Source organism: Procambarus clarkii, chromosome 5 (assembly GCF_040958095.1).
Source record: "Procambarus clarkii isolate CNS0578487 chromosome 5, FALCON_Pclarkii_2.0, whole genome shotgun sequence".
Classification (NCBI taxonomy): domain Eukaryota; kingdom Metazoa; phylum Arthropoda; class Malacostraca; order Decapoda; family Cambaridae; genus Procambarus; species Procambarus clarkii.
The window spans coordinates 33421338-33433041 of NC_091154.1; the positions used below are offsets into that span (position 1 = coordinate 33421338).

Sequence of the window (11704 nt, forward strand, 5' to 3'; positions counted from 1 at the left end):
TATTCCAGGCCAGAAACACACGATAACAGCTGGATCAAAACTCGATACTTGACATTCACGAAACACAAAAGATCTCCAAGACACACGACTAGAGGAAAAAAGACAGTTAAAAGGATGCTCTTAGGGGGCCCCAGATTGAAAGGTACAAAGGGATATATGTATCGAGATATATATACCTCACTGCTCCTTGTACACACACATTATATATATATATATATATATATATATATATATATATATATATATATATGAGTTTTTAATGCTGAATAATGTTCGTAACCAAATTAAAGAATACTTGTCGATTGGTCAGTAAGGACACTGATGACCCTGACAACCCCTCCAGAGGCTGACAGACCTATAGACAACCCTCCAGAGGCTGACAGACCTATAGACAACCCTCCAGGGGCTGACAGCCCTATAGACAACCCTCCAGAGGCTGACAGCCCTATAGACAACCCTCCAGAGGCTGACAGACCTATAGACAACCCTCCAGAGGCTGACAGCCCTATAGACAACCCTCCAGAGGCTGACAGCCCTATAGACAACCCTCCAGAGGCTGACAGACCTATAGACAACCCTCCAGAGGCTGACAGCCCTATAGACAACCCTCCAGAGGCTGACAGACCTATAGACAACCCTCCAGAGGCTGACAGACCTATAGACAACCCTCCAGAGGCTGACAGACCTATAGACAACCCTCCAGAGGCTGACAGACCTATAGACAACCCTCCAGAGGCTGACAGGCCTTCAGCCATCACCAAATAAGAAGCAGCAGAGTTCAACAACTGAGCATTACCGTAGTACTACATAAACTACCGTAGCAGTTCATGTAAATACCACGTGGTCGGAGCCACCACCACGTTGTCAAACCAGCATTTCGTCCAGGAACTGCAGACGGCCTTACAGTCGTCTACGGGAGGAGTGCTAAATCTTACCATTGGAGAGGTCGTGGGTGCTGACGTGGGGTGTGTGACGGAGCAACATATTGCTTTGGCCGTCACAATAGTGTAGCACCTCCCTACAAGGACACCTCCTCCAATACCCTTGTGTGGCCTTCACCGTGGAGGGGGACGGCGAGACGCCCTTCGCCAGGCGCGGCTTCAACAAGCCCTTTCCTTTAGTATCGACAATCGCTCCTGGCCGCCGCCAATGCTCATGTGTCTACAAGGGAGAGAAAGCGAAAAAAGAGAGAGAGAGGAAAAAGAGAGAGAGGAAAAAGAGAGAGAGGAAAAAGAGAGAGAGGAAAAAGAGAGAGAGGAAAAAGAGAGAAAGAGCGCGTAGGGGCGGGAGGGAAGGGGATCCAGAGAGCGACACACTTTAATGATATATCTTGACATTCATATAAGCCTTAACGAGACGTCTTTACTACCCTAATACGTCGTATTGTGACGATCAATGTCAAAAATAAAACTATAACTAGCATAAAATGAAACTTGTATCGGGATAATGACAAATGAAACGTTCCTTGGTTTATCCACGGGGATAAAAAAAAATGTTGACGAATAACGAACGTAAATTTATTAATGACAATGGTCAGCGCACGAAGTTAGAGGAGGTCCTCCCCCAAGAGCACCACGAGACGGCAGCAGTAGCCGTCGTTTTATTAACATTTAAACAGTTTCTAAAGAGAACGTAGTCAGTATATCGTACCCCGCCAAACACACACCGAAACTACGACGTTGGTACAACGTTCGAACAAGTTTTAACACCTCCTAACCAGTTATAACAACCAATATAGCAAGTTGTAACAACGTTCTAATACGTCATAAACACGTTAAGCCAAGATGTAACAACTTTATTACAAGTTGTAACAAGCAGAATATAGAGACAATTACGGTTTGTGTTTCCAGTATAGTACCTGAAAAGGTCTTGGCGTCTGTACGCTCTTCCTCTTCAATAGATTTAGAAGCCTCGACGCCTTCTAAATCTATAGCAGTTATCAGCGAACATCGAATACGTCTTCAAAATCAACATTAGGATATGAACGGCATCCTCAACGGATAGAGCAGATACCGCAAGGAACAAAAGCCAGCAGCGGCAACAACAGCCAAGACCACAAGGAACAAAAGCCAGCAGCAGCAACAACAGCCAAGACCACAAGGAACAAAAGCCAGCAACAACAGCAGTCGTCTCCAACACTGCCAAACCCTTATCACGTCCTGTAAAACCCCCTAACATTTTCTTTAAAGGTTTTCGCTGGACAAAGAAATTCTTCAGCCGCCCGGCTCCTATCGTAAAAATGTAGAATTACACAAGAACAAATTAACATTCTATCCACAGGTCCGAGACCGAACTACTATCCCCCTCCCCCCCACTCCCCCACCTCCAGGTGGCTCCTCCCCCCCCCCCCCCACCCATTTTCAGATTTCATAGCCCGTACAACATGAGTGGAAAACACGAATTTCGTTCAGACTTCGCACGAAATGCCTGCATCATAAATTCTGGCTCTGGTCCACACGATGCAAATATAAACAAATCTTCGTAACGAGTCGTCTACCACTTTTAAAAGCGTGTATCCTAAAAAAAAAAAAAAAAAAAAAAAAAACGGATACAAGGGGCGAGTCTACAAATGATTAACTCCGTTATAAGCTTTAATATGTTAAAATAGGGGCGAGTAATTTGTATTTATAGTACCGTAGGTGGGATACCCGGTGGTGCCCGGGTCCCCAGATGGGTGTATATTTATTTTCCTGATTCAGTCTCTCTCTCTCTCTCTCTGAGAGAGAGAGTTCGCAATTTTTAAAATTCCAAGGTCATTTAATGTGATATTACAAGATTAATGGTGTGGGTTGCGTTCTAACAGTATCACGTCTTATTTCTCTTTGAAGCAAATCCCTACCCGTCCACGTTGGGCACGTACCCACCAGCAATTACAGGGTAAAATTGGGTGAAGCTAGCCCTAACTGTCTGGCTTCCAAACTCGACTAGACAGACAATTTCCACTATTAGATATTGATAAACACTTCATGACCCATATAGTTAACAAATTTGTAACGTGTTATATCTGGTAGCAAAGGAGCCTGACTTGCTTATAATTGATATATATATTATATATATATATATATATATATATATATATATATATATATATATATATATATTGAGATATGGTATATGCAGACAAACAAGACCAATATACCACCCTCGTATACCACTACGATATACCATATAATGCAAATATATCAACCGAATATACCATGCCAATAAACTACGCCCCCATACATCTCCCCCAATATACCTGCCCAAAACAACGTAAGCATTAATGGCTACAATCTTTAATACAACTTTACGAGCGCGCTGACGAATCAACATCCCACAGAGATCTTGGGACGAAATACATCATTGGTCTTCTGTTGTTATAGATTCAGCTACTCGGAACAAGTTCCAAGTACCACGGGCTATGGTGAGTCCGTAACTTACCTGGCACAGGAGCGGGACAAGTAGCACGGGCTATGGTGAGCCCGTAGTGGCCTTACCTGGCACAGGAGCGGTGCTGAATAATCCTCATTGGTCGTCAAGAGTCGCTACATAAAGCCCTACGGGTACAAAGTCATTGCCACCCACAATGGTGCACGGAACGTCACACATTAGTTACCAAGAGTGTGGTGAGGAGTTCGTGAGGTTAATGGGACTTTCCCCCGTGTTGTGTTTCCTAATTAGTATTTAATAGTCCAGGAAATATTTTCAATGTTGAGGTTATTATGAATGTGACTGACGAGGACGTCGAGGATGACGAGGACGTTGAGGGCGACGAGCGACGAGGACGGTGAGGGCGTCGAGCGACGAGGACGCTGAGGGCGTCGAGCGACGAGGACGGTGAGGGCGTCGAGCGACGAGGACGGTGAGGGCGTCGAGCGACGAGGACGGTGAAGGCGTCGAGCGACGAGGACGGTGAGGGCGTCGAGCGACGAGGACGGTGAGGGCGTCGAGCGACGAGGACGGTGAGGGCGTCGAGCGACGAGGACGGTGAGGGCGACGAGCGACGAGGACGGTGAGGGCGTCGAGCGACGAGGACGCTGAGGGCGTCAAGTTCAACGAAAAAACATTTTAAATACATTAATCAACAAACAGAACCACTCAAATAGATTTATCAAGAAACAGTTTCACGAGCCAACAGACCATATAAAAAAAAAATCACCTGTAAATAGTTACAACAGAAACTAGATTAATCACGAACCAAGATAACAAGAAACGCGATTAATAAAAAAAATAGATTAATTGGGGAAACAGATTCACTAGGCAGGGAAAAATGAATCTTAATGACTCCAGACTTTTATCCAGTGAGCACTGTATCCGAGTGACGTCGGTTCGACGTTAATTCATGACGTTGATTTAGCGTTGAATTCCCGTTGCTCTTGGGAACGCAAGACAAAAATAATACGCGAATTATATTGCTCGCTATTAACCCCCCCCCCCCCCACCCCCCAGAATTAAACTTTTATGCCCAGCGCCAGCCACAACAAATCAGTAGTCCTGTCGGGTATATTCTACCTGAGTGCTGCTAAGTTTTAGGGCGGGCTTGAAGGCGGTTGCCACATTATCTAACGACCATAGCTAACTGTCCACTTGGCTTGTTAGACGATTATTTACGCTACTCTTGAATCCTTCAAGATTTGTTGCGGAGTTAATAAGTGTTTTGCGCGCAATTTGTCAAGGAAACTATATTTTGCGCACAATTCGTGGGGAAGGAGGCCTGGTCGACGAGCGGGCCGCGGGGACACTAAGCCCCGGAAGCACCTCAAGGTAACCACCTCAAGGTAAGGAGGGGCGGGGGGGGGGGGGGGGGAAGGGGAGGAGTTTAATACACTAATCGTTCAAAAATTTAGATCCGTACAGAATTTTTCACATTATTTCTAAACTGATTTTAATGTGTAAATTTCGAAGCAGGAAAAGCAGCGAGAATCTAGCTAATGATTTTGCAAACAACCTAACCTAACCTAACCTAACCTAACCTAACCTAACCTAACCTAATCTAGTTAATGAGCAAAATTATTGGGTAACAATGACTTTTAAACCGGGGGAAAAAAATCCCCCCCCCCCACAGAAATAATTCACATGTACATTATTGCCCAATATCTTCTATATATATATATTATATATTTCATATTAGTCTCTCTACAACCTCCCCCCCTCCCCCCATTCCGTTTTTAAAATTTTACAATCTTGGAGTGTACTTGAGCAGGAGCTAAAGTTTCCGTCTCGATGTTGTTTGGAGGTCAAGAGCTCAGGCGAGCTCTCCCTCTCCCTCTGTTTCTCCCTCCCGCACTCTCCCTCTCTCACTCCCCCTCCTCTCTACCTGTCTCCCTTCCCCCCCCCCCCGCTCCCTCTCTCTCTCTCTCTCTCTCTCTCCCTCACTCCCTCCCCTTCAACAAAGGCTAGGTTCATTAGAAATTGTGCCGATATTCCTAAAAGACTCTGCAAGCCGAGAGGTATCCTCCAACAGCTCATCTCAAGCTTGACCATAGAAGTTTTATTTCATTAGCATATTAATTATAGCCGCTACAAATAAGCTAAAATTTAATGCTACGAAACAATCACGTCTGTAACAGGACGAAGCAGCAGGTAACAGGACGAAGCAGCAGGTGAAGGTTGAAGGGGACTAAGCAGCAGGTGAAGGTTGAAGGGGACGAAGCAGCAGGTGAAGGTTGAAGGGGACGAAGCAGCAGGTGAAGGTTGAAGGGGACGAAGCAGCAGGTGAAGGTTGAAGGGGACGAAGCAGCAGGTGAAGGTTGAAGGGGACGAAGCAGCAGGTGAAGGTTGAAGGGGACGAAGCAGCAGGTGAAGGTTGAAGGGGACGAAGCAGCAGGTGAAGGTTGAAGGGGACTAAGCAGCAGGTGAAGGTTGAAGGGGACGAAGCAGCAGGTGAAGGTTGAAGGGGACGAAGCAGCAGGTGAAGGTTGAAGGGGACGAAGCAGCAGGTGAAGGTTGAAGGGGACTAAGCAGCAGGTGAAGGTTGAAGGGGACGAAGCAGCAGGTGAAGGTTGAAGGGGACTAAGCAGCAGGTGAAGGTTGAAGGGGACGAAGCAGCAGGTGAAGGTTGAAGGGGACTAAGCAGCAGGTGAAGGTTGAAGGGGACGAAGCAGCAGGTGAAGGTTGAAGGGGACGAAGCAGCAGGTGAAGGTTGAAGGGGACTAAGCAGCAGGTGACCGTATGCTAAACCCCTTCATTGGGTCGCTTGGACTTGATTATACGTCTTTATATGTTGAAGAAACATGTTCCCAAATGCGAGTCAGTTTAGGAGTGATGTTCTTGACAAAAAGGCCCGGCCAGCATGAGGCATTTGATTGCTCAACACAAGGAGCTGAAGCAATCAATAGCCTCAAATAGCTGACTCGGCCTTTCTCAAGACCCTCACTATCAGTGATCATTTATTCTCTCCTCTTCCCCCCCCCCCCTCACTCACTCAAATTAAAGCCTAAGTTACTTAATGGTTTTCAATTGCTTTTGGCTGCAAGGGGCGAATATAGGTTGAATTATAGGCGCCAAGGTCGTCCCAATTCTGACCTTGTGTCGATCCTCTGATCTTTCATCGGTCGAGCAAGTGGGTCGAGTGCTTGACCAAACTCCTCGACGTTCTTTCATTACATCCTACTTAGCCTCCTTCCTCGCTATTCCCCATCCTTTGTCCCCGTCCTTCCGTTATCCCTTGATGCAATCCTCCCCTCCTTGCCGTCATGGTAGTGTGTCTTAAGAGTTACAGGATAGGCTGGCACAAACAAGGCGGTTGATCAACACATGAGAAAGGGAAGGTTGACAAACGCAAATTTAGAAAGTCGGAACCGTTCAGGTGAAACAGGAGACAAAAGGCAGTGACGGAGGACACGGGGCAGAGAGGGAAAATGAAGGAGCAAGGAGGTACCGAGAGGGAAGGTGAGGGGGAGATGAGGAGCCACAGAGAGGGACATGAGGGGGGGTGAAGGAGGGCTAGACATGGAAAAGGAAGAGCCAAGGGATGGAAGGGCAAGGGAGGGACGGAAGAGGTCCATCAGGGCTAGCGGAAAGGGCAAATAATAATAATAATAATGTTTATTCAGGTAAAAAGTACATACACGTTAAAATGAGTTACAAGTAGAATGTTGGATTTCTAGACAGAGCTAGTATACATACTATGCCTAAAGACACTATAACACGCATCGCGTTTCGGGCAAGATTCCGGCAAGATTCCGGCAAGAAACTTACCATTACTACATTCCTGGAGTCTGGCCACATCTCTAACCCCAGAAATTATAGGCGGGTGGTATGAAGGGAACTTGCTATCTCTCTGCCTGGCTGCGTGTGTGTGTGTGTGTGTGTGTGTGTGTGTGTGTGTGTGTGTGTGTGTGTGTGTGTGTGTGTGTGTGTGTGTGTGTGTGCGTGCGTGCGTGCGTGTGTGCGTGTGTGCGCGTGCGTGTGTACTATCCCGGACCGCTGCTGGACACGTTCTCGGACTATTGTCCAACTCGAGGCCAAGTCTGAAGCTTTATAAAAGGCTTTTTCTGACCACACGAGTTTCAGCTGGTATTTTGTCTTAGTGGACGGACCTTATATTCCTACCCGTGTAATATATCCCGTCTCTTAGCCTGCTATGCCACTCCGTCCATCCTGTCTCGGCCTATTTCGTCTATTTATCTATCCCTATTTATGTTATGTTCTTTAGTTCGTTCTGTCCGTCCATTTCTCTGGCGCCCGTCCATGTTGACACTGTCTACATATGTTTTACCTTTTTTTTTCTAAATTGCTCCTTGTACAGGTCGTCTCTCCCCCCCCCCCCCTCCCGTCTCGGTCATCTCTTGCTTATTTTTCACACCTACGAACCTAAGCAAGTACCCCACAACGCCTGGGGAAAAGTCAAGAAACGGCTAAGAATCTGGCCCAGAATTCGTCAGGTATTTACCTGTTCACTTACGAAACCTGTACATCTTTCTCCTCCTCAATCATGGCGACATAAGTTTGCATTCATTAAACAGTTTATGAGCCCTTGAAGCACTACGAGGTTCTCTATAACAACCTTGGGGGGGGGGGGTTTCAGAACGACCTGACAGCGTTTTGCAGGTCGTAATTACTACGTAAATACGACGCGAAAATACTTTATGCAACCTGGGTTTCATTAGGTATTTTCACAGGTATTTTCACAGTATTTTCACAGTATTTTCATCAGGTAGTTCACAGTGTCATCTCTTACTCTCCGACAGGAAGATTCACGTCGCGGGGAATGCATTCTGCGCCTCCACAAGGCGACGGCGTTTACCTACAGAGAATTCAGCGTGATTATAGTCTGTCTCATATCCTTTTGACCTGAAGACGTGGCTTTACGAGCCCCCCGCACACTTGACTCCCCCTCCGTGGGAAGGAAGTGTTTCAAAGGGAAATGTAATAGGATAAGGTACGCGAGATTATTATGTAGATAGATAACCAGTCACTCTATTCATCGTCACTTTAAATATGATATTGATGAACCACAATGTTATAGCGTGTCCTACAGCCGTACCATCTATAACAGTCCAGCACGTAAGGATATCGAGTCATAATTAATGTCTAAGAAAGTTACCGGTACTAAAGTTATAATAAATTAAGAGCTACAGAAGATTCGTTAGCCACGAGAGTCAACCACAATAGTCTAATGGACCTGCACAAAATACCACACAACGCCCAGACAAATTGGTCAAGAAAAAATCCAACAATAATTTACATAACTCTTTCGCCACAGAGAGCAGTTATTTATATGTTAGGGGGAGGGGGGGGGGAGCTGTACGACCAGGGGGCTGCACGACGAGGGGCTGCACGACCAGCGGCTGCACGACCAGGGGCTGCACGACCAGGGGCTGCACGACCAGGGGCTGCACGACCAGGGGGCTGCACGACCAGGGGGCTGCACGACCAGGGGCTGCACGACCAGGGGCTGCACGACCAGGGGCTGCACGACCAGGGGGCTGCACGACCAGGGGCTGCACGACCAGGGGCTGCACGACCAGGGACTGCACGACCAGGGGCTGCACGACCAGGGGCTGCACGACCAGGGGGCTGCACGACCAGGGACTGCACGACCAGGGGGCTGCACGACCAGGTGCTGCACGACGAGGGCTGAAAATAATACCACAATTTACACGTCACGGGCTGGTGAAAATTTGGAGGAAAGTGCGGCAACTTTTTTTTTACCCTTTGCAAAGGTGCAAATTTATGCAGCTTGTTAGCGATTCTTCAGAACACAACTAGACTACAGCTTGTAAATCGCTCTGAATGCGTTTTAATGAGGCTAAAAACACAAATAATAACAGTCATAGAGTTCCGTGGCGTTGTGAGCTCTCTCTCTCTCTCTCTCTCTCTCTCTCTCTCTCTCTCTCTCTCTCTCTCAGAGGGCACAGACTCTGACCCCTGACCCCCTGACCCCTGACTCCCTGGACCCAACACGTTGGGTTTTCATTCTTTTGTATCGTAATAGTGCTTCCTAGCTCTTATATCGTGCATTTATTTATGGAACCCAACGTCAGCGGTGTGTTTGTTTTGCGTTGGTCGTGTGCCCAGGGCCCAGGAGCTTTGTGTTGTATCCTGCGTCGTCTGCCGTGAACGTAAAAGATAATAGATGTATGTAAAGAGACTGTTGATCCAGCATGTGTTGCTCCGGCCCTCTGTGTTCTCTTTGACGGTACCCGATTTTGTCTGCGTCTGCCTCCTCTTCTCTCATACCGACAGACGGATGCGGACGGACACTTTGTACACCGGCAACAGTCGGAACATCCTTCAGGAACCCACATACGATGACATTTAAGACCACTGTACGCCGCCAACGTGCTAGTACAGGTTCGACTCCTCCACATAGCTCCTACTGATTTTCTCATTGATATATAATGTTAATGTTATTTCTATGTGCACGTGTATACGATTATATGGCTCCATCTTGGAGCCCAGTCTCACAAAATATAAGGAAACTTGACTGTTTAAATGAACAAATCCACAAGGGCCGTGACGAGGATTCGAACCTTGATTTGTTCATTTGATGCATCACGTTAGTGTGATCTCTGTGTGTACTGACTGTTCAAAGGTTGGCAACAAGGCTCGTCCGAGTATTGTGAGGGAACCCAGTTCTTGGTAGACCTAATGTCGCCAAGATAGAGAGACAAGAAAAATATTCATGATGAAGAGAATAGAATAAGAAAGTATGGATGTAAGCTTGAGAAACAGTTGCGCCATAGAGACGTTAAAAAGTTTCTTATAGCATCAAAGTAGTAGGAGAAAAAACTGAAAAAAACAGGTTGTTGAAGTGAAGTCCATTCATAATTTCATAAAAAATCATGATATGATAGATAAATAGATCAGGAGTCAATGCATTAGACAACCAGTGGCTGAAGAGGCGGGGCCCCAAGAACTAAAACTCATTCTCTGCAGGTACAAATAGGTGAGTACACCCCTCCTATTCCCCCTGTCCTTGAGCGAACACCTTCGCTCACCGGTAGATTGACGGTTGAGAGGCGCGCGGGGACCAAAGAGCCTAAGCTCAACCCCCCCCCTGTCCAACCACTTGGGCTGGACGGTAGAGCGACGGTTTCGCTTCATGCAGGTCGGCGTTCAATCCCCGACCGTCCAAGTGGTTGGACACCATTCCTGCCTCCCGTCCCATCCCAAATCTTTATCCTGACCCCTTCCAAGTGCTATATATAGTCGTAATGGCTTGGCACTTTCCCCCTGATAGTTCCTTCCTTCCTTCAACCCCCCCCCCCCCCCGCACGGGCAACCAGGTGAGTCCCTCCAGATGGTTGGTGTTCTGGTCTTCTCTGGCAGCCCTGGTATGGACCTGCCAGGGGGATGGGGGGGTCAGCCCTCGCCTTGTATCCCAAATACACTTTTAAAAGCTGGCCTCATCTATCATCGAGGTAAAACTTCCTCCTCGCCAGCCTAGTTGGCGCTGCTGATGCCTCGGCAAAAATTCAACCATCATTAATCATTACTTGGCCCGCGTGACGTAACGAGCGCCCCGCTGCTGCTGTTTAGACCTGGCTCCGGGTAGTTACACTCTCCTTAGGTTACCTTGAGGTGATTTCGGGGCTTATAGTGACCCCGCCCCCCCCCCCCACCGCGGCCCAGTCGTCGACCAGGCCTCCAGGTTGCTGGACTGGTCAACCAGACTTTCCAACAGCATCTCAACCGTACATAACAGACTTTTTGGAGGGTGGGAGGGGGAAGGGGGGGGGGGAGGTGTACAACAGCCAAAATGATGTACACGTCATTCACAGTAGTTACAGGTACTGTGATCAAATACTGAGGCTCATGAAATGGGATTGAGATCTCACCTCCCCCTCCCCCCCCCCCGGCCTTTCATAGACACATGGACTAAACTAAGATGAACCCAAAAAAGTTTCTCACAACACCATTTTTTTCCTCCTTGTTCAGTTGGTAGTGCGAGCGTCTGGAGAATGTAGGGATAAAAGGTGCAACCCATTATATAATAGAGATATAACGGTACACACACACACACACTCATTACGGGCTCACCATAGCCCGGGCTACATGGACACTTCGTTCTGAGTAGCTAAATCTTAAACAACAACAGGCACACACAGTGGGAGCCTGGTGGCTGAGTGGACAGCACTCGGGATACGTAGTCTTAAGGGGCCCTTAGGTCCGATCCCCTGGCGATGACGGAAGCATATGGGGCAGAGTTTCTTTCGCCCTGATGCTCCCTGTTACCTAGCAGTAAATAGGTACGGGAGTTAGACAGCTGTTACGGGCT

The 11704-nt window shown here is 47.5% G+C and overlaps 1 protein-coding gene across 1 annotated transcript; it reads left to right on the plus strand.

The window, feature by feature from the left end:
- Nucleotides 1–321: 321 nt before the first annotated feature.
- Nucleotides 322–765, plus strand: LOC123766009 (uncharacterized). The gene has a single exon (XM_045754874.2). It carries the CDS (start codon nucleotides 322–324, stop codon nucleotides 763–765), a length of 444 nt encoding a protein of 147 aa, XP_045610830.2.
- The last annotated feature ends 10939 nt before the right edge of the window (nucleotides 766–11704 follow it).